Source organism: Oryzias melastigma, linkage group LG9 (assembly GCF_002922805.2).
Source record: "Oryzias melastigma strain HK-1 linkage group LG9, ASM292280v2, whole genome shotgun sequence".
Classification (NCBI taxonomy): Eukaryota; Metazoa; Chordata; class Actinopteri; order Beloniformes; family Adrianichthyidae; genus Oryzias; species Oryzias melastigma.
Window position 1 is genome coordinate 30,243,882 of NC_050520.1, and position 23,860 is coordinate 30,267,741.

At 41.6% G+C, this 23,860-nt stretch overlaps 1 protein-coding gene across 1 annotated transcript; it reads right to left on the reverse strand.

The window, feature by feature from the left end:
- Positions 1-1,974: 1,974 nt before the first annotated feature.
- Positions 1,975-22,848, reverse strand: cds1 (CDP-diacylglycerol synthase (phosphatidate cytidylyltransferase) 1). Its single transcript, XM_024275613.2, has 13 exons — positions 22,509-22,848; positions 14,552-14,709; positions 13,490-13,586; positions 13,303-13,400; positions 12,689-12,828; positions 10,995-11,053; positions 10,443-10,525; positions 8,537-8,624; positions 5,758-5,826; positions 5,445-5,597; positions 4,942-5,061; positions 4,104-4,207; positions 1,975-3,975 (listed from the first exon to the last, which is right to left on the reverse strand). Exons 1-13 carry the CDS (start codon positions 22,569-22,571, stop codon positions 3,852-3,854), a joined length of 1,356 nt encoding a protein of 451 aa, XP_024131381.1. The 5' UTR covers positions 22,572-22,848; the 3' UTR covers positions 1,975-3,851.
- Between the last annotated feature and the right edge of the window lie 1,012 nt (positions 22,849-23,860).

Here is a 23,860-nt window from a genome sequence, read left to right on the forward strand (position 1 = left end):
GCAAGTATTCATGTCAATGGAACTGTCAGTGCCATCAAAATGAAAAGTCTTGACACCATCTTTATGAACAAGATAGTCAAATAGCTTTGTCATGTTTTCACTATGACAGTTAATAATTTCAGTGTTTTCCTTTGCAAAAATATTTGGTGACACCTGAAAATGCTCAAGACAGCCCTACGGACTACTCGTACAGTCATCTGAAATGTGCAGTAAGGTCACTGTAGATGTTAAACATAAAATCACCCTTTTGGTAGAGCTGTGAACAATACACAGCACATGTAACAGTACAGTAAATTACTGTTTGCATAGCTGTTTTCCCTACAGAATGTTTGAATTATTGAACTGACAGTAGTTCTTCAAATATTGGGTTGCACCCTTCGACCAGCCTCCATGGTGAGTCCGTGATTGACAACATGGTCCACAATTGTAGCCCTTATTTCATTAGGAATCCGCCTGTATCTGCCTCTTCTCCCTCTTCCCCTTCCCCTTCCTCCCCGCATCCTCACTCCTCTTCCACGATGGTGACCTTCCATTTTGTGTCACAGATGTGTAGAAATGGTACACACTAGCTCCTGCACAGTTTATATATGCTTGCCAATTGAGGATTCACAGGATTCATCCATAATTGAAAGTGAACACGTTGTTTGTCATTGGTTACTACTAAAATTGCAAACACCTCCTCATGAGTGACAGCTGAAATTCACCTGAGATCAATTGTTCAATTTAGGAGACATTTCCAGGACAAAACGATACAGGAAGGTACAGAATTTGCTTGTCAGATAGCTAATATTTGACATTTGATAACCAGTTCAACAATTTTGTGTGTAATGACTCAAGCAATGAAAGTAAGACTATAGTTTTACTAAGAACGACTATTCAACATCCATAAGTATAATTAATTTTGACTGGCATGACATAAGCAAATGGAAATGTCAGATAACAGCAGAGAAATGTATGAAAGCAACTGATTCATGTCCAAAATCATTTACAGTTTGTTTAGAGAGAGGAGAAATTGCTACTATGATGTGCACAAATGACTAAGTGTTGTGGAGGTTGAACTAATAGTTATGAGAATTTCAATCCTGATCTGAGAAACGCACCAAAGCGACTGAGAAAAACTGTAAATATGTAGGTGGAACTAAAAGGGATTTTGTTTCGAAAAATTCTAGATGGCAGCCTCTTTCTGGGGTCAAAGGTCAATGAACATGACTTAACGTGGCGCTATAGATCCACTATAATCAATAGGTGCAGATTATAATCAAACCTCTGGATTTTACTAAAAAGAAACTAAATGAAACTCCAATCCAGGAGACAGTTGGGTTAGAAATTTGACTTTTTCCCCCAAAAACTTCATAATTCTTGCTCAACTTTCTAGAGAAACAGACTCAAGAGATGCTGATCATTACTGTGCATTTGAGCCACAAACGTCAAACCTTCTGACAGCCAGAGAGCGATCACAAACACCACACCCCCAGTTCCTCCTGCCTTTGGTATAAAGGTCATTTCTGAAATGATTGGAGAACAGGAACCTTTCACTAAAAGAGTTTCTTTTTTGTGCCTGGTGGTGCAGTGGTGTGCACGCTCACCTCACAGTGAGAAGGCCCGTTTTGCATGGAGTTTGCATGTTCTCCTCCTGCATGTGTGGGTTTTCTCCAGCTTCCTCCCACAGTCCAAAAACAGGATTCATGACTTAGTTGTTGACTCTAAATTAGTTGTAAATATGTGACCTTGAAACAGACTGGTGACCTGTTCAGGGTGTACCACTCACCTTCGCCAATCAGTTGTGGGGATAGGCTCCAGCAACCTAAATCCACTAAAAGCATTTAGTGGATTCTGAAGACAGATGGAAAAGCTAACATTTGAATAATTCTTCTTGTTCCATTTATACATTTTTTTGCTTCTTATTTATCAGGAAAATAGTTTATTAGTTAACAAATCTGCTAGATTGACTCATAAAGAGAAAACTGAAGGAAGAGCTTTAAAAGAAAACACTTTTATTCATCATCAACTCCTTCATCACATTCCTGGCATGATCCAAACTCAGTGTCGCGTCTCCTGTCGTCTCCGTTTGAACCTCTGAACTGAAAAAGGTGCTGAGGAACTTTCTGCTGAATGAGCCATGGCGCTGCTTTTCCTGCAGGTGAGCTCCACCTGGAAACCACTGAACTTTACAGCATGAGCACAGAACCAGGAGCTCTGGACCAGAACCACACCAGGAGTGGTTCTGGTACAAAAAAAAGAGGTTTGTTTGGATTGATAAAATAAAACTATGTAAATAAATAATCATCGAGTCTAAAACTAAATAAAATCTGCACATCACTTCAAACCGCTGTGAGGAAGACGCCAGTGGTTTCACACTGAGACGACACAGGGGCGGCGCCTCCCCCAGTGAGTGTGGGGGGGGTCGCGGTTGATCTGACAGCTCTTTGGTAAACAGGGTCAGGACTTGGTGGATCCGTGAAGCCTCCTTCAGCCCTTCAATCATTTTCTCAGGAACTGATGCTGCCTTGCAAGTATTGCTCAAAAGCCCCTCCCACTTTACAGATATGAGTAATTACCGTAGAGGAGTTACTGTACACACACACATGCGCGCTCACACACACACACATCAACAATCAAATGCTGCCATCACCAACATCATCTCAGATTACAGATTACATTCCGACCACTTGAGTGAATCGTTTTGTGTGAGACCCCCCCTCCCCCTGACAGCGCAGGTCTGGGTTCCACCCACAGAGGGCGCTCTGCTGCCATGAGGCTCCGGCAGGACTTCCAACCTCTGAACCAGCATCTGCTTTGTGTCAGAGTGGTAAACATCCTCCTGCTTTGAGGTGGGACGGTCATTTTCAGGAGGGCCAGGAAGCCATCACCTCCGAGGCCCCGCAGTCAAAGAGGAGGACGTGATCTTTAAAATGGACGTTATGAATTTCATGACTTCACTTGGCGTCGTTGCTCCACATTCGTGGTCATCTAGGTTTTTAAATGTCAGATTTGCAGGTGTTTTTCTGCCACACAAAACAGAAGGCGGAGGAAAGCTCCGCCTTCCAAAGTCCTGGCGTGAGCTTCACAGCAGCGGACTCCTCCATCGTTCTGCTCAAGGAAGCAGAGCTGTGCTTCAGAAACACTTTGATCCCACATCCCAGAAGATTCTTTGAAACCCTTAATCTCAGCACCTTAATCTCTAATAAAGTTTAAATAAGCTCTGATCAAATATACATCTATCTGTTAAAAATCTACTTTGTTCATGCTAAAGGCTACAAAAGACTTCCGCGTCTTTTTGCATATTTTTTTCATGTAGCTTATGTGTCGCTTGTTTCCCGCAGAACTTCATCTCCACGCTCTTCTACATCAGCTAAACATCTCCTGTAAATGTATGTACAGTAAATGACTTCAAGTGTTGATGATGCTCTACAGACTGCAGCGTCATGCCTGCAGGAATCTGACACCTAAAAGCAGGATGGTGCTGAGGAGGAGCTGTGCATGCTGCAGGTTCTGCAGAACCCGGTACCGTTGCAGATGGAGCAGTCTCAGGAGGGTCCAGCAGGACTCCAGGGTCTGTGTCGCTCAGGCCCGCCCGCGTGTGCAGCTCCGCTCATGCTGGTAAAGCCGCTTTGTTCTTCACGTGAGCGACCGGCTGCGCGGGACTTCAAATCCGACGCCCGCATCAGTTTTTAGGATAAAGAGCGTTTGACCCGACGCCTGAGGGGAAAACAGACCGTCTCCACTCAGAGGGCGGGAGCAGCAGAGTGGGATAAGAGGATGGAGGATGCAGTGGAGGACGCTACGAGTGTGCAAGGACTGTCAGGACCAGCGGGCATTTCCTCCGCTCCTCATCCCTGCAGGCGCTCCTGTCAGGCCTCGGGCGCCAGCATGCCCCTGTCCCGCAGGTGGGCGTGCAGCGAGTGGAAGATGCTGAGCTGCTGCTCCGGCTGGAGCTTCAGCAGCTGCTGCAGGACCTTACTGGGGTTTGGACCTCTGCAGGAGAAACATGACAAGAGAAAAACACTTGACCATCCTGAAGGAGTAAACACCAAACCAAAGGAAGTCTGGAATGTTTTCTTTTTAATTTCTTTGAAGTTTGGAGCTCTCACTCGTCCTTGTACCTGATGAAGCTGGTGATGTAGACATGAACGAAGGTGGCCATCAAATATTGGCAGTCGAAGCGGTCCATGATGCCTCCGTGTCCAGGGATGGTGTTGGCGAAGTCCTGATGGAGGGACAGACAGAAGTTCCTTGTATAACAGCATGAATATAAAGTATGTGCATGAGATTACATTAATCTGTAAGTGTGTGAAACAGCCTCGGCAGCAGATAACAGATCTGCACTGGAACACATCTGGTTATGGGTCCTCTGAAACCTGCCATAAAACATGCAGAATATTGTGTTTGAAGTCATGTATTGCTCATTAAGTTATTGTTTCTACAGTAACAGTGCATGAAAAAGGAGAAAAGAAAAAAATCCTTAAGGAATATTGGTCTGAAAACTGGTCATGTGGTTTTCAAATCCCCATAAAACTACGATGGAAGGAAAAAATGAGACGCTAGAGCTGCATGATTCCTATTAAAGCTTTACACAAGATATAATGAGGAATTTTACAGTACTAAAGTTCATGTTTAAACATTTGACACTCATGGTTATTTGTTTAATTTATTTAATATTTTTCTCTTTTTCTTTTTTGTAAATTGCATTTTCAAAGACTGTCATTCAAACGTTTGCCACAAGAGGGCGACATTCCCTCCAATACAGTGACACTGACACACAATGAGGGGCAGCTGCTAGTTAGGAGGCTCCTTACCAACAGGCAAGAAATATGAAATAAAATGAAAGAAAAAAAAAAAGCAGTCTGAAAATATTCACAAAGGTCTCCTTGTAGCATCAGGAAAAACTCTGCTGGGTTCAAAATTATTACATTTTTTAAAGACAAGAAAGAGACTTTTTACCTTAATTTTGAAAGCTCGCTTGAAACCACTGGCAAAGAAGCCTCCAAAAGGCCCAATGAGAGATGCGAAAGAGGACAGGAAGATGCTATGGATCTGGAACGGATACAGGTTCACCGTTTTCTATACGAGACAAGAACCAGAGATGGATCATCAGGAGGCGTCTTTATTATCTATAGAAAGAGTTTGTCACAGAAACAAAGACTAAAGAGCAGCACTTAGAGAGAGGGCGCCAAAAAAAAATCAATTAACACTCACGAATGCTCCACTTTAAAACAACTATAGCTAATTTGAAATGTGTTAAATAAAAAATAAAACATATCCATGAGTTTAACGTCCACTTCCAGCTCCACTACACATAAACATTCATTAACTTCATTAGTTTTTCCTGATTTTTTTTAAGAACAAACCAGCCAGAGAGAAAGTCTCAGGTCCGTTGGTTTAGTGTGAGTGATCCTGAACATTCATCAGCAGATTAAAGACCTGCTCATTGAACAGAGCCTCACCCATCTGAGCGTGTTCTGCACCACAGCAGGGAGCGTGTACTCCTGCACCACGAAGATGTCCGAGGGCTCGCACTCCACAGCGAAGCTGTTGGTCTCACTGTTGAACTCCACAGGACACACAAAGTACTGGAACTGGGACAGCAGCAAGGCCAGCTGAGGGTCAGACGAGCACCAGAGAAGGCATGTGATTCAGCAGCTCGGAGACGAGGACACAAACACACCGCTCAGCAAAGAGTTCAGATCCTTCAGAGTTACAGCTGAGCTGCAGGTTACTATAAAAACCTGCACCCGGGAGGTGAAGCGTGGGACTCACAAGGAAACCAAAGACCACCGTGCCGAAGTAACCCCCGATGAAACCTTCCCACGTCTTCTTTGGTGAAAGCTGAGGACAGTTGGAGAAAAAGCAGAAGGAAACAAGTACACTTTAGTCCACCGATCTGATGTAACGACAAGAAACCTGAAGCTCTCATGGACCAGAACACACAGAAGCTTCTCAGCTTTCACATCTGTAAACCACATGGTGTTCTAATGACAATCGACAGCCCAAACACGTCATGGTATCATCTATGAACGGATGCCCTGCAGGAGAGAGGAGTCGTTTGCTGGACAGAACCTTCAAAACATGACTGTCAACGCCCATCCACCGGTTCAGAGTTCTGAAAGTTCAGACTGAGCCACAATCCATCAGGAGATCCGTCCTGGAGGACTCTACTGGCACGCTTTTAATAAAACTAGGTGATCTTTGATTCAAACTTTATTTAATAAATAAATAAATATCAATAAATCACGAGACAAAGATGAAGTACTCAATGGTAATGTAAGGAGACACAACAGTATTTTAGAAATCAATATACAAATCAATTCTCAAAAATATGTGCAATTTGTCATTACAAAAATCATCAATATAAATCCGATTTTGGGAAACACAGGGGAGTGATCTAATTAGAAACCAATTACTTTAATTATTTTCAATAATACCTCAATAATACTTTATTTTTTTAATTTAAAAAGTCCATATTCTGTCAATTGGTTTAAGTTTTGTTGCTCTGGTTTTAACAGAGATTATACGTTCTCTGAAGACAGCTTGTTAAGGTCCTTGTCCTTCTGCAGCCGTTATCATATCAGTGTAGCTGAACACAATGAGGTCAAGTTGTCTGCAGGTCAGAAGTCTCTGCTGAGAATCAGGGTGATGGTTGACTTGTAGAGATAGTGGTACTTTAGATCCCAGGCACAGGATTTTCTTGAAATGATATTTGACTCTTTCATTTATGGTTACACCTGTTTGCTCAGAGGTCCGTATTCAAACACTTCAAAGTCTTTCGCTGGTTCTCAACCAGAACTTTGGACCGGTCCGGTGAACTGAGTGGATTAACTGAGACCCTGCAGCCTTTTACACAAGTGTTTTGAATTTGCTTATGTTCCTGAGAATTCTAGCAGGTTTAGCTATTTTAGCATTCCGTCTGGTCAGATGGTCATTCAGATAAACAGCAGATACTTTCTGGTTTTGCTTTTGCTTCATCAGAACTACTTTGTGTTTTTGATTCACAAACCTGATGAGAATCACTACTTTATCCGTCTCCTTTCTCCAGGGAAGCAGATGGCAGGTCTTGATTGTATTTAGATCCAAAGAAATCCTTTTAAACTTGAGAAATTATTTGCATTTGTTGTCCTCACCAGGATCAGAGTCATGCTAGCAGTGCTAGCTCCATTCGGAATGCTAGCTGCAGCTGCGCTACACTTTCCTCTGGGCTTGATCTGAATCTGTGAGCATGACATTATTCATCCTGGGCTCCACTCGTTTCTCCAGAATGTCGGCGTTTTCTCGTTTTGGGCTCGAAGTCGTTGGATTTTTTCAGCAACTTCTAAGACGGGAGCTAGGTCGGCTCTGAGGTCTCTGCTGTCACTTGTTTTTCTTCAGGGCCATGGTCATCTCTCTTTTTATAGCAATATGAAGAGCAAATCTGTATCTCCATCAAGATCCTCAGCAGAAGGAATCATGAAGTCCTCTAGAACATTCTGCTGGACTGTTGCAGTGACGTTGGATTGAAGAAAGCAGTTTACCAACACCAGCGTTGGACATTGCAGCCCAAATCCTGACTGACTGTAGAGATTTCTCACTGTACCTCCAGCAGCTTAGGTTCTGCTCACCACCAGTCTTCTTCCAAACTCTTGGACATTGATTCCCAAATGAAATACTAACTTAACTTCCATCAGCAAACAGGACCTTGGACTCCTGGCCAACAGTCCGGTCCTTCTGCTCCTCGGCCCAGCTGAGACGTTTTGTAGCTTACCCACATTGAATTCAACTAAACCAACTTAATGACGTGGTTTTGAGTTTAGAAGATGATAAATTGATGAAACTCAGTTTAAAACTTTCACACCCCGAAAAATTTGGGCAGATTTTTCCACAATATTCTAATCTTCTGAAGCTCTATTTTCACATGTTTTATGAGCTGGAAATCAATTTATGTAAAAATAAACAAATAAATCCTCAAAATCCTTAAAACAGTTTAACCCAAATCTAGATTTGAATTTTTGAAATGAATTTAGGAGATAACATTGTAATTTTCTGGAAAGAGCCCGAGGAGGAGATCACATGAGACATTCTGACTCTTGGAGGATCAGTGCAGAGTGAAGGAGTTGCTCCTCTGATGACAGAAACAGCAAACGAAAATGTGGACTTCATGTAACTGAAATAACTCTGCCTTTTCAGCTTCTGAGAGAAGAAACGGTGTTTACCTGCTTTTATTCAATGAAAGCATCTTTAAATTCCACATGACTTATTCTCTCTTAAACCAGTTTAGACCACACATTTGCCAAAAGCCAAACTGATTTTTTTTGCTACCATTTGGTTCCAGTTTAGTCATATATTAAGGCTAAGAAGTTTTATGGACCGTTTAACAGACAAACACACTTGGTTCAATTATTGCAATGCTTTAACCGCAGACCTTTGGAACCAAAACCTCACAGATGATCTAAGCTCCAAAACTTTAAATTAAACTTGATCAGATTCAACAAATAAATAATTTTCAGAAAGACCTTTGAGCAGGTCTCACGGCGACACTGAAGCCTGCTTCAACGTTAAGGTTTACCTTGATGAGTGGAGTTCTCCCGAAGAAGAATCCAAACAAGTAGGCCATGATGTCGTTGCAGATGACGATGGAGATGGGAACGATGAACCTGGAAAACAGCAGAGATGAGGACGGTGAGCAGAATAACTGATGAGAACAAGAAAAGAAGTTATAACATTAAAAAAAGCGACATTTAAAGGTCAGAGTGAAGCAGATTCTGATGTTTTTATGAACATCTGCAGATGATGGTTTAGAGGTGGGAGTAAAACACCTAACAAACCAGTCCCCCTTCTGCATGGCTGGTCAGACAAAGCACTGACCACCAAACGATGACTGGAGGCAGATGTCAGTTTTCATTGTTTCTTGAGTTAAAAACACAGAAGTGACTATTTACATGTAGTTAATGTGATGTTAGGGTTAAAATACGTGTGTGCTGGATCACATAACATTAGACTAAAATCATTGACTGTATCAGAGAATTGGAGTGAGTGACCCCTCAGTGGAAGTTCTTCTAACATGCTCATTCCTGATTGGTGAGAGTGGTGGCTGTCATTGACTCTATATAGAGATGGACAGAGCTGGGTGTGACATCAAAAAAGCCGTACCTCCAGCTCCAGCTAAAACAAGCCAATTCAGGCGACATTTTTCTACAACATGAACGCTGCCATTTGGTGCCAGTCGACTGTGATTGGTCCAAGTCGGTCTGAGTCAACGTTTCTTTGGCAACTAGTGTCACCAATCAGGAGTGAACTTGTTGGCAGACCACACCCCTTTCAGTGAAAGCGGGCTCTGGAGAATCTGTCAATCAAACCTTTAAGATGGAGGAACCACATGGTTTTAAGAAGACATCTGATTGGTCAGTTTATCATGACTCAGTAATAGCTGTCTATTTCTCAATAGAATGATTTTCTTGGAGCCAGCAGATACTTCCTATTTAGAACATAGGAAGAGGAGGGATCAGGTATCATATACAGTCCATGATTGCTGTAGAAATGTTGACTCAAACTGACTCGGATCCATCACTGCTTACCGACCGATCACTGCAACTGAATTGGAACTAGAAATAAGTCATTTTCTAACGGTGATGTCACACTCACTCATTCCAGTTCTCATAGAGTCATATTTGTGGGCGGGACAGTTGCCGCAAAACCAGTCGTATTTCATACCAAAGAGAAACCTCTGGTGACAGCAACCAGTTTGTTGTGTTTTTCTTCATTTTTTTAAAATCACAACAGCTTTTTAAGTTTTTTTTTTTTTTTTTTTAGGGGTGTGCTTTTTTTATTGACAATAGGGTGAACCCAAAGTGGGACTCTTTTTCTAAGCTTTTTCCCACTGGTCTTTTAAGTTTTTTTTAGTTATTATTTTGTTTTTACACAAAATTTAAAAAATGGGTCATTTTCTAGGAAATTGTTTCAGCAAACTCCACAGAACCAAAGTCATATTTTACATAAAAATAAAGATCTGATGTCAACAACCTGTTTTCTTCATTTTCTATTCATGACAGTTTTTTTTTTTTTTTTTTTTTACATTTTGTTAAAAGTCAAGTTTTGGTGTTATTAGGTGAACGTCCTTTTGATTCACCTTTTGGTAAACCCAAACTTTTCTTTACTTTGCCCCATCCAGTCATGCCTAAAAATTAACTCTTATTCAAAGAGGATGGCGCCATGACTCCGCCCACCTCAGACGCTCCTTAAGGAGTTCAAGATCAACTCATCTGATTTTCTAAAGCTTTGTAGACCATCACAGCAGGAAACTAGATTAGACATTTCCAGTCTCCTTCACTCGGACCTTAAATGTTCATCTATAATAGTAACTGCTAATAAATGATAATAAAACTTTTTCTACCTTCTGCTGCGTTTAACTAAACACAAGACGGAGCACACAGAAAACAACACACTCTCCTCTGATCACTCCGAGTCCTGCTTACCAGATCATCCCTTCAAACAGGTTCTGAATGACAAGGTGGGACTGAGTTACAACAATCAACAGGGTCACATGGGTCCAAGCAAACTGGAATGGAGAACACAAACAACAACCACAGTCACTGGAATGCAGCTGAGCCGGCTGCCAGGTTAGGCAAATCAAAGCAGCACACAGATGGAGGACATGGAGGACCAAGTCATGCTGAGGAACAAGGTTTGTGTGTGTGTGGGACGGGGGTGGGGGGTGAAGAACATCAGTGTGGACAAGAGCTGAGACACAAGCAGCAGCAGAACTCTGGACAGAATCAGACAGAGGCAAGAAACAGAGCAGCACCATGAGAGAGAGGACAGTAGTCATCCTCTGCTGCAGCACTTTGAATACATTTGTTTGTGGAATTAAACTTTTAAACAAAACAGCAGTCGTTAAATGCAAAGAGGTCAATAAAAGAGGAGATGAGCGACGGCGAGCTGAGGCTCGTCCGACTTGTGCAGCTGTGACGGACACCATGACAAGCACGAGGGCGGTGTTAGTGTGGTGCAGCTGGGCTGATACACACCATATAAAACTGCAGGCGGTAATGCTTCTTCACTAAACTCAGCACAAACATGCAGAAACCTGCGGAAGAGCAAACAACATGCCGTCAGTTCAAAGAATCAGAGAACAGGTGATGAGGCGTGGGGCGGAGCTACAAAGTTCTTTCTTAGGTTCCGTCACAGATGCGTTAAAAACTCTGACTGGAAGCTAAAAATAACGCCTCTGAAGCGGAACGAGTTTGAAAGTTTAATTATCAATCGAGCTGTTGGTGAAAGAAAAGCTGCTGGATTTTACCCAGACTTACAAATTATTATTTTATTCTCAGAACATTCCCTTCAAGTTCAGAAACCAAAAACAATTCAATTCAATTTTGACTTTACATGGTTTACACATTTAGACACATTTGTTTAGAAATACATAAATAATCTATGTACGTTTGAAAGATATTCATATTAATCTGATACAGTTCACATATTGTAAAATGCATTAGTGAAATTATAATGAGATTGTTAGCATAGTGTTACATGGAATCTCAAACGGAGAAGCTCCAACAATTGTTCTGCCTCTCCTGGAGGGCGTTTGAGTTTGGCCACTAGGTGGCGATCTCGCTGTAGCATTAAACCTTATTCCAGAAGAAGAAGAAAGTATGGCTAGATCACAAATGTTACTTTAAAAAATATTTCCTTAAAAATGTTTGAAAAATTCATGTATGTGAGTTTATAAAGATGTTAATTTAGTCAGAAATGTATGTTTAGGCCAACCGAGTGTTAGCATTAGCCATTCTATGGGAATTCCATTATACGTTAGTATCAAGCTAGCGGACTTTAGTTTTATGCGTTAGATCGATTGCTACTTTTATGGATCGATTATCGATCTATTAGGCTTAGGTCGATTTAAATCGATTAATCCATTTTATCAACCCAGTACTTGAGCCTAATACAGTTGTGACATCACAAATACAGTCTTTTTTAAATGGCATTTTTATCTGCTTCTGGTTCACATTAATTTGAATAAAGAAATACCATACATTTTCTGTATACTTTGTTCTTAGCTAAATCATGGTCTCGATCTTTTACAGGTTTTTTTTTCCAATGTACTGAACTCTGTATCCTAATTGGCTGTAGTGTCTCCTCTGTACCATGTCTCCTTTACATTAGAATAGAGTTCAACTTGCCAAATCTACATTAATATTTAATCCCAATCAGTTCTTGGTTTTAAAACAATTCTACTTTGTGGATTTAACCTATTGCAGGATATTCATGGAAAATTTCCCTGAAGGAACAAAGCATTTGTCGTCCTCCATCGTCAGAAAAATGCCACAAGAACGTGTTAAAAACACACAACAAAATAGACTTTTAAGAGTGGGTCTAACATGTTTGTTGACCACCTGAACACCCTGAAGGTCCAGGGTCAGTTGTTTCAAACTGAACTGGAACTAAAGAATGAAATCTCTCAATTGTCCAGCTGTGCTCCTCCTGCTGCTAACTTCATGTGGCGTCCTGTCACTCATGATTTTGTAAACAGCTTTTGACCCTTTGATCAGTTTGTATTACTGGTCTCCTGATGAGGGGGGGGCACTGCTTCTATTTTTATTCCATTTCGGTGGAGGTTTGTTTGTTATTGAGCTGCACTGTTTGTGGGCGGAGCTCCACCCCTGGGAGGTGAAAGGCCAAAGAGCATTGAGGGGCGCCGGAAGATGGTGGAGGTGAGCCTCACCTGCCAGGTACAAGGTGAAGGAAATGAAGCGGTGATAACGAGCCAGGAACTGCAGAGGCTCCTCCCTCTGCACCAGAGCGCCAAAGTAATCTGCCACCGTTTCCCCGTAGAAGAAGTAGTTGACGCAGACCAGGAAATACCTGAGACAAAAGAAGAGTAGAAATGAGAGTGGCTGCGCCTGCGCGGGTCGCACTGCACATTGACCTGGTGGGCGTGTGTTAGCCAAAGGCTGTTATGACGGCGGCCTTGGAGAAGAGGGCGAGAACCGCTCAGCTCTCACCGACTTCCAGCATGGCAGTGATCTTTGCTCGGGCTGCTCTGACCCCCCCAAAGGCTGCTGTCTTTACAAAACCTGCAGCTCATAGAAGCTGAACAACTTTTCTATTTTCACTAAATACAGAAAACAAAATCATGTCTGTAAAATCTGAACCCAGTACAACGGCTGAAACTACAGATTCCTCATGTTCTGGTAAATATTTTACCAAGTGTATTGATATCTTCTCTGAATGCAGATGTCTCCTCCCTCCCCCTCACTGATAACTCCCCACGAGTCCTTCTGAAGACACACATAGAAAGCTTCAGAGCCCCCTCCCTCACAAATCCATTCTCCTCACCAGCTGAGCGTCCTGAACCAGGGCAGCTCATAGGAATGGTAAACTCTGTAGCCGATGGTGATGATTTCCTGGAAGCACTTGATTTGCACGCACATGACCTGCGTCAGATGATGGGAGCAGAAATGTGACGCCAATCAGTTTCCCAGAGATCCTTGAAAATAACAGAGCTGTGACTTCTGCTACTCACCACAAAGATGAGGGTGATGGGTCCCATGTAGATGATGAGGAAAAAGCCTGAAATCATGGCTATAGACAGCACTCCTCGTATCCAGTAATTCTTCCATCTGTGGGACGAGAGGAGACGATGAGCGAAAAGTTCTTAGTAAACACATTGATTTTTTTACGTCTTTTATGAATGAGGAATTGCAAGAAGAGAAATGCTGCCGATGACACCAACAACACCATCCCCTCTGTCAAGCATGGAGGTGGAAACATTATGGTTTGGGGGTGTTTTTCTGCACAGGAGTACTTCGCTGTATAGGTGGGAGAATGGACAGAGTCATGTGCTGTCAAATCCTCAGTGAGAACCTCCTTTCTTCCACCAGGAGCCTGAAAATGGGTCATGGATGGGTCTGACCCAAAATACAGCCAAGACAACCAAGAAATGGCTGAAGAAAAAGCAAATCAATCTCATGTCCCTCAATGAAATGTAAATAAATAACAATGGTTTACAGTGAATGTTTTATTCTTTTTTTGTGATTTTATATAGATGAACCTACCATCAGGATGACAGACTGTCCATTTATTTTTAAGAGGGCAAACCAGAAAAAGATCAAATCCTCATTTCCTCCACTGTACGTGTTATGTGCCTCTGATGACAGTTGATGGACATTTCTGCTTGCATTGAGTGAGCAACATCAGAACGGTGTGAAGAGTGCAGTCCTTTGTAATGCGGTCCGTGCAGTTTGTCTGAGGCTGCAGTGCTGCAGGCACTGGAGCACGTGCAGAACGTACGGCTGCAGCCCGACGGGAAACAAAGGAGGGACGAGCGCTGAGCTGCAGAGGAGCAGCCGGTCTGCAGCATGAATGGAGGCAAAACTGCAGCATCATGAAAAAAACGCTGCTCTGCACCCCCCCTTACATAAATCCTCCACTCTTCACCTTCAAACTCATCCCTCACTCCCCTTCATCTCTGCTGTCGGCCCCCCACACCAGCATTAAAGCCTGTGACCTGGCTGCGACCTCTCCTCCACCTGCAGGATGAGTCTGTCCTTCAGAGTCACCTCCACTGAGGGTTCCATGTGTTTACCTGGGGGGCAGGCCCTCCAGGGCTTTGTTCAGACACTCCGGAGTGTTGTCCGTGTCTGCGGTGGACAGAGGAACATCTGGAGTGTCTGCTTTGGAGTCAACATCACCTTCTCCCTCTGCGTCGCCCGGCAGGTCCGGCCTGTCATCGCCGCCCGCCTCCTGTCAGAGCAAATGCGCTGTTATTCAGGTGTTCCTTCTGACAGGTGAGTTCTTACCTGTGCCTCAGGTAAATATGAAAACTGTCAGACAGCAAAGGACAAAACAAAAACAGCTCCAGCTTCATCACTGCAAGTTCTAGGGTTTTAACATGGAGAAAATCACTAAAAAAAACTGAACAGGTGGTTTCTAACTCTTCTGGAAGGGGGCGGAGACTATCGACCTGCTTTGTGAGATTGTTAAAGATGGCTAGCTTTCATGTTTAGGAGGAAAATGTTCAGAGATCTCAAACTGGGAAATAGGTTTTTTTCTTAGGATCAGTGAGAGTGTGCTGCTGGTGTACACACAAAACACGCACATTCACACATACTTACACTTAAAACACACATTCACTTACACACAAATACATGTTAACTCACAAAAAATATATCACATCACACACTCTTGAAGACAAATAGACATTCACAAAAAGCAGAAATGTACACAAAAACAAATTCTTACATAAACACAGAAATTCACACAATAACATAAAAAACACAAACGTTTACACAAAAAACAGACATTTACACGCAAAAAACATTCACCCAAAAATTTAAACATTCACACACAAAATACAATCACATGAGAAAACTGTAGTTCACACACAAACATTCACACAAAAAACATAAAAACCACAAACATTCACACACAAAAAACAAAGATTTATAGACAAAAAACATTCACCTAAAGACACGGACATTCACACACAAAAACATTCACACAAAAACACACACTGAAACAGAGAATGATCACACACAGCTTCCCGCTTGTTTACTACACATTTACATACACAAAAACATACAAGCATTCACACACGTGCACACAAAGTAACCTGTAAACATGCACCTTTGCAAGCACACACAAACACCCATTTAGACACACTTACATCCACTGACATTTGCACATAGAATTAAATGAAATTCGAGTTCTGTATTCCCAGCTATTCTCCGACACTGACTGAGAATATTGAAGGTTCTGGAAAAATCTGCATATAGAACAAAATTATGGAAGTATAAATCAAATCCAAGAACAATGAAAAAGTGTGGACTGGAGGTTAAAGAACTGAAGGTTCAGGTGGACACAGCGATAAGAGATTGTTCATGTGCATGTCATATATAATCCTGCCACATTACTGCTGTCACACAGAAAGAAGCCCATTTTCAAATCCAGCCAACACTTATTCACCTGAGAAGCTCCATTACCCAACCGGACTTTCTGTTCTTTTATGGCTGCTTTTCCTCCAACAACTTAAACACAGTCGAGTCAGGCGGGTCACCAGGGTTAAGCTCCAGCTTTTACTATTAAAGGAAGTGTGGGACTGTGGCAACTTGTGCATTAGCTCAGCACTAAATGTGGAAATGAAGAAATAAAGATGGGGGCTGTGCGAGTGTGTGTGTGCGACTGCGGTGGGGGACTGGAGCTTGAGCTTCCCCTCAGGTCTCAGAGAGGAACCACTAAACCTAGTGAAGAACCTCAAAGCCATCATGTCCTACCAAACTGAACTATCAGTCTTGGAGTTATTTCATCTGTAGTTTTATTTTTGCTTTGAGTGTTAAGTGTTAAGGAGGTTTGCATTCATTTTCACTAAAACACGCTTTGACTGAACATGTCCTTTCATGTAGCCCAAGGGTGTCAAACTCAATCACACAGGGGCCAAAATCCAAAACACACCTTAGGTTGAACAGGATAAACATTTATTGAATAAACTAAAACTAAATTTCTAAAATTATAAAAGTATAACGTTTTAACATCATTATAAACTAGATATATACAGTATAATTACCTGTAATAATACTAGTGTGAATGCTGTAATCTGAATTTGGCCGCTGAAGATGCTAGTGCTGATAGCTGAAGAACACTGAAGCTAATAGTCAGCTAAAATATTAGCTAAATGCCAAATTATCCCCCCAAAAAACCCAGGTTAGCCACAACAGCTAGCATGTAGCTGAAAAAATAGCTAAACTTCAAACTATCCTAAAAAAAACGGCAAAAGCTTAAATTAGCCAAAACAGCTAGCGTGTAAATATTAGCTAAACTCTAAAACAGGCTAAAAAATACTTTAAAAGAAAAGCTTAAATTAGCCAAAGCAGCTAGCATGTAGCTGAAATATTAGCTAAACTCCAAAACAGCCTAAAAAATCTTAGTAAATGCCAAAATAGTCCAAAATGTTTTTACATTTTTAACCCTTCCGCTCTCCTTTGCTTGTTTAAATTAAAAGTGGGGTCATCTGGACCCACAAGACAGTGCTTTATCTTTGATTTTTGAGCTTCATTAATGTCCATGTCAGACATAAAATCCTGTCCACCTTTGTCCACATTTGTCATGGAAGGAATCACATATCAACATGTGGTTGGAGTCATCTGGACCCCAAAGAGAGCGGAAGGGTTAAAACGTTATAACTGTTTTTTTTTTTTTTACATAATTATGAATAATAAAATTACAGCAATATTATTCCAGAATAAATCAACTTAAACCTTAAATAACTTTCAATATTTTACTCTCCATAAAGTATATTTTGTCAAAATTATACAAGATAGAAATTAGCACAATATAACATCGAGCTGATAATAACAATAAAATAAAATGATCTGGAGGGCCGGATATTATTAGCCGGCGGGCCTTGACTTTGACATATGTGATGTAGCCCATGTCTCAAACACTGAGTCTGCTTCTAGGAGGATCTGCTGACACACGCGCCTGTCCTCAACTGTTAGCTTTCTCCTATGTGACGCTTGGCCTCATGAAACTCCTGCAGCAGAGAAGCAACCAAAATCATCATCCATCCACCTTCAGAACCGGTTGAATTCCTTTCAGGGTCACACAGGGTTGATGGGACCAACCAGCTGCTGTTAGGTGAAGGCGGGGAACACCCTGAACACATGGCCAGTCTATTACAGGTCCAAACAGGCACTCACATGAACACTAAGCAACTATTTAGAGTCACCAATTAACCTATGAAGCAGATTTTTGGACTGTAGGAGAAAACTGGAGTTCCTGGAGCCACAAATGCACGAAGAGAACATGCAAACTCTTCATTTTGAACCAGGGCCTTCTCCTTGTGTGGTGAGAGTGCTAACCACTACACCACCAGCCCCATTCTTATGAATGAGAAGCAGCGAGCTGTCAGCTGAGGAAGCAGGTACAACCTCAAACTGGAGCTCTGAAGATAAACACCTGTAAACCCCAGACACAAGGATTCTTCTGATTCTTGCAGCATCCCACCGTTTACCACCACGTCATTATTTCGGCACGTGTTGAAAGTAAAGCAGAGGAGAGGCTGAGAAGCAGGGAGCGTCTGCTGCTTCTGTTTGGGTGGATCCAGACTAAAGCCTTACGGTCTGAATCATCATAAAAACATTCATATTACTGCAATCCTGGATGTGGAAATGATCACAAACAATTCCAAAAGGCCTGTCAGCATTTCCACATGTGTGCTTCAGGATGAACTTGTTTGGGTGGAGATTCATATCAGGATTTTGTAAAAATTTGAGAACAACAACACAGCATTTTGGTCAAGACTGAAGGGGCATAAGAGAGTGGTCTTGCAGCAAAACCAGCAATCAGGCCAAAATGTTGTTCAACAAATACTTCAGCTGCAGACAGGTGAAGCGTGATCTCCTTCCATTGGGACCTTGGTCTAAAATAAGGAGGAAGAACACCTGTGTTTGAATGTTACACTGAATATAGCTGTGACAAACCGCAGGAAAAAGAGAACATTGACCGTATAAAAACTGGACCAAGTGAGTATGATGCAATTACGATCGTCTCAGCTGTCGATTGAAAACTGAACTGTATGTCACGCAACTGAACCACATCATTGGGAAAGTGAATCGTTGCAACCCTGCTGCATACCAGTATGCTTCTGATGAAAGAGTCAAATGTGTGTGTTCTGCTAAATTTAATTTTGTTCTTTTACATGACACCAGACATAAGGTAGCTGAAAGTTTTTGTTAATTGTTTACTTGCATATTAGCAATTTTTAGAAGTATTTTTCCAAATGTTTTGTTTTTTTGTCGTTGTTTCACAGTATACAAATGAGCAAAACTAAAAACAACTAAATACATCATTTTCCTTTCACTTAAACATGTTTAATGAACAAAAGTCATCATAATATTAAGCTTCAAATGACCGCCATCTACATAAAAAGGTGGGTTCTAACATAAAAGGGCTCCACTGAAAGGTCAACGACCTAATCTGATTGGTCAAATGTGTAACAAGCTTTATTTGATTTGTTAAATGTTTCAAGCTGCCATGATTTTGTTTTAGTATGCGTGTAAACATTTCAGGTAACAATTTATTTCAGTTTATGCTGTCTGTTGTGATAATATATCGCACAGGAAAATATCGCGATAATGGTAAATTTACAAGTTATTGTACAGCCCTGATACAAATCATATTTTTCTAACCAAAACAAAACCGTGACCCATAAATCAAGGTTAGGACCGTGAAGTATAAATTGTTGAATCAAAATGAAGTCAATTCAGTCACTGTTTTTTTGCAACACGGTTCTTGCCATCTTGGAACCAGTTATATATATTATAATATATATCAATATAATATATATCAGTGGTTGGAACCAAATGACGTCAGTAAGCAGGGATAGGTCCAGGTCATTCTAAGTCACAGTTTCATGGTAACCACTCTAACCAATCAGGAGGGAGCTTGTTAGAAAGCCACACCCCTACCACTTGAAAGCGAGGACCACAAAATCTGTCAATCAAAAGTTTAGAATGTTTGATGTAAGGCCACATATTTTCACTGTTTGTAACTTGAATAACTAGCACAACAGAAAAACTATTGAGGATTATCAAGAAAATGTTAAAAAACTAAATTTATGAGAGCAAGGATGATTGTTCTGACAAAAAAATGACTATTAGCTCTGAAGAAGTCTATAGCCATGTCCGAATTCCTTCACTACTCACTATATAGTGCGCTAGCCATTCCATAGAGCTGTCCAAATCTACTATTCCAAAATCCAGAGCCCTAGAAATATCCCAGAATTCTTTGCAAAAACCAGTGTGCACAATGCTTACTAGAATGGGGATTATAAACCACAATGCATTGTGTTTGAACAGTTTTTGAAAAAAAAAAGCCTTTAAATATATTTTTCTTAATAAAACATCAATGTTTTTCATCATCAGAACACAGTAGATTCATTAATAGGTATCATAAAATGTTTGAATTGATTTGGTTTTCACTTTGTGAAATCAGTGAAATCATATTCGCTGTTTACAAAAGAAGAAAAAGTGGTGAGCACAGTGTCCGAATTGCTTTTACAATCTGGGGCACCAGATAGTCCTGCATTAGATAGTTTCTTAGGAGATAGGACATAATCTAAAGGATTTGGCTTCTTGGATTGAGAAGGTACTTCCTATTTGGAACTCCAGGGGCAGGGGTCACTAAGTCCAGTTCTCATATACAGTCAAGAGGACAGTGGCCAAGAGACAAAGTGTAAAGAACCAAAGTAAAGAAAAACATTTGGAACCAGATGGAAGAACCACCTTGAAGTCAATAGAACTAAAGCCAGAACTCTGTGTGAGGAACCAACAACAGAAACTATGAGGAAGAACGACCATGAAGAACTATGGAGAAAAAAATAGAATATTTCGATTTGTGTGTGCATAATTCTTGATTTGTAACTGCATGCATTTGCAATTGTGTATTCACATGTACAATTACAAAATATAATTTACACATGCACAACTCTAAATGACAACAGCTAAAAGTACACACAAATTGCATGATATACACACAAAACTGCATTTACACACAAATCACATTTGAGACTCTTCATGTCTCCAGATTCATGTTCAAATGATGCGTTTAAATGTTGCTAGAATGCTGGGTCATCAGAGTTCTCTTTTCAGCCCATTAGATTGTGAATAATATCTGGTGAAAGCTTTAAATTTTCCCACTTTCTTAAACGAATACGCAACAATTATTAATATGAAAAAGTCTAAATATGTGTTTTTAAAAGACTCAACACTAAGGTTTCTCTGTTCTCATTGCTCCCTCACGGCTGCACTTTCCCTGCCAGCGCCTTCACCATGAAGCTCTTCCGCGAGCACCGGTTCAGTCATGGCGAAGGTAGCTGGCGTGAGGTCCTCCTCAACACCCAGAGAGCGTAGTGAGTCGATCAGCCCTGGGTGTGGAGAAGGACAGCGCCTAATAAATCCAATCAAATCCAAAGTTACACACAAACATGCAAACACAAGTTACAAATCAAGAGTCTGTTTTCTCTCCATAAAGAACAACCTTAAAGAACTTTGGTTTGACACCTTTCTGCTTCATATTCCAGGTCATATGAAAGTTCCACTCCAATCAGCTTTTGATCTAATGTAAAATCATTTCCAGGTCCACTTTTAATTATAATTTTGCAGTTTATAGGCTAAATTAAAAAAAAGGTGTCGTTTTCTAGGACATAGTTTCTGCTGAGTGGGAGGAGTTCATTAGAAATTCAATTCTGAGTTGTAGGTGGAGTAAGCCTACCCCTACTTCCCATCATCCATCTGTTTACACTCTCCTGCTATCTTACAGCCAGCACTTTCTCTCTGCTTCTGATTTACAACAATTTGAATAAAAAAATGCCAAGAAATGTACATTTAAGCTTAATTTTCATTATATATGTTCTGTATCATTAGATAACAAAAACACAAAAAGCCCCATTTCCATCAGAGTGGGTCTCCAAGGACTTCAGAAGTCCTTAAATTATGCCGAGTGCCACAGGGCGCTATCTTGGGCCCCATCATTTTCTCTTTTCACATGCTCTTCATATCTGAAGCACATCTTTAATGAAAGCACTGTCAGGTATGTTATGTTGACAGCTGCACCTTCTTCTCATAGGTAACGACACATTCCAGCTGTCAGACCGATAGTCTGAGTTCTGACGTCAAAACAGTGCTCAAAATAGATAAAACGTGTCTGATTATGGTCTTTTGTCAATGAGTCAAATGAGATCAAAGGCTTCACACAGAGCATGGGCTTTTTAAAATGTTATTGTACCAACTCCAGATCACAGATAAACTTAAGACCCCATCGTGTCTTCCCTTCTTGAATATCTTGACTGTAGATTGTTAAAAGCATTTTTAAAGCCCTCACCAGTTAAAAGAAAGACGCCCTTCACCCCATCTTTGCTCCCCACATGACAATTTCATACATTTGACATAATTGTTCGTTTTTGTGAATACTGGTCTGTGTATATGATCTTCATAGGAGAGGCTCCAAACTTTCCAGATTTCTATCATATTTGAATCAATATTTTCTCCTAAATCTGTCCTTCTTTATTCTGGCAGATACCTCATCCATAGCTTTAAAATGCGTCTTATTAATTGATCAATTAAAGTGGTGGTTTTGAAAACACCTGGAAGACCAGAGCTTCTGCTCCTCTTCCTCCTGAGCTCCTAAATCATCATCCAGGTGATGTTCCACCGCCAGCTCCTCCCCACTGAGATCCTCCGCTGTCATCCGAGATCACCTGGATGCGCTCCAGGTGAGCACATTTACCGTGACGTGTGTCTGCAGCCCGATGGCAGCGACCAGTCTACTTCATGTCACTGTCAGAAGCTGTAAAATCCGAGCCGTATTAAGGTCGTGAAGTTAACGCGGCTGCGGCGGGATTAACTGGACAGCCTACAGCTAACTAACTAGCTTAACCTGACGACCAGGTTGGCCTGGTTCGTACTGACAACAACCTGCACGGCTGCTTTTCCGGGAGGGGACCTGCGGTGGCCTGGTCCCCGCCCCACCCCCCAGGCTCGCCGTACCTTGTCGCTGATGTTGTCGGTGCTGTCGGGGTCTCCGCCGCCTCGCCTCCTCAGCTCCGTCATGGTCCGCTCGGTTCTCCGCCGGGACGGTGAAGTGTCACATAAGCCGACTCAGCGGGAGCGGGGAGGGGGCGGACCAGGGCCTGTTCAGGAGCTAAATTCTGGGTTCAAACTTGGTTTGTGAGGCGAGCTCGGTGCATGGAAGCGGTGGAAGTCACCCGGTACCGATAGAGTCCGTCCGCAGCTCCGCGGGACACCGACGGCTCCTCTGCGCGTGTTTGTTTATCCCCGCAGTCCTGCTCCCTCCCACCGCCGCAAATGTGCCGCAAACTTGGTCGTGACACTTCCGGTGGTGACCTTCATAGTAAAAGCCTCCATGACAAGGCTGTTTTTTGTTTTTTTCAAAGGGCCCACACTATGATTTTCTCAAGCCTTTCAGATTATATTTATATGATCATATATTACATTTAGAACACTAAAAAACAAATTATTTATGAAATATTAGTTATTTTTCATGAAATCTTTTTCCCTACCCGGAAGTAAAACAACTCAATTCCTGAAGCTCCGCCTGCCGCCCATTTTGTGACGTCATTCTAGAGTCTGTCTCGTTTCTCCCACAAAAATAAACGGTATCCAAATTTCTTCAAAGATGGATACACATACCACATATCTATCTTTAGCAGCCCTGGCCATCGCTACACTGGTTCACAACACAAATATACCCGGTGTCTGCACGACTATCCCCAACGGGACACCTGTTTGAGTCGGAAGTTATTGGAGACAGGACACAATTGGAAGATATACGCACTAATATATACTAGTATATGTCAATGGATATACGATATTCTGCATCTAAAAAGGAATTTTTTTTTGCTGATCACCACTAGCTCAGTGGATAAATTGAGTGTTGGTGTTAGATTGGGGACGGTGCTGGCAGATCAGACTCTCTCTGGAGGGGGCGGTTCACAACGTGCTGATGTCAGCACGATTCCACCCGCTCATTTCTGTGGGTATGGGAGGGGCTGCTGCTCGGAGCACAGGTTTTTAGAGGATTACTCTTAAATGCATGAATGGATCAAAATACCTCTTTGGGGTTTTTCATAGAGAGGAATGAACAGTAAAATGCATTTAAAACCTCAAAAAGTAGAATTTTCATGGTATGGCCCCTTTAAAAAAAAACTTGTTTTCAAAAAGTTGTTTTCAGATTATTAGAAAAAATCAAAATGTTATAAAAGTACCCAGCTTCCTATTTGATTGAATCAACGTGATTTTACATTTTAAATTCTCATCTTTAAAGGTTAAGGAAAACAGCCATCCATCCCTGTGGCAAATGTGTTTTCTGTGGTGTTAGA

Coding starts and splice junctions, on each gene's coding strand:
- cds1 (XM_024275613.2), bottom strand. CDS start 22,571: ATGACGGAGCTGAGGAGGCGAGGCGGCGGAGACCCCGACAGCACCGAC. Junction 8,625..10,442: donor CTGTTTGAAGGGATGATCTG/GTAAGCAGGACT, acceptor GCTGTTTTCCAG/GTTCATCGTTCCCATCTCCA. Junction 3,976..4,103: donor TACATCACCAGCTTCATCAG/GTACAAGGACGA, acceptor TTTCTCCTGCAG/AGGTCCAAACCCCAGTAAGG.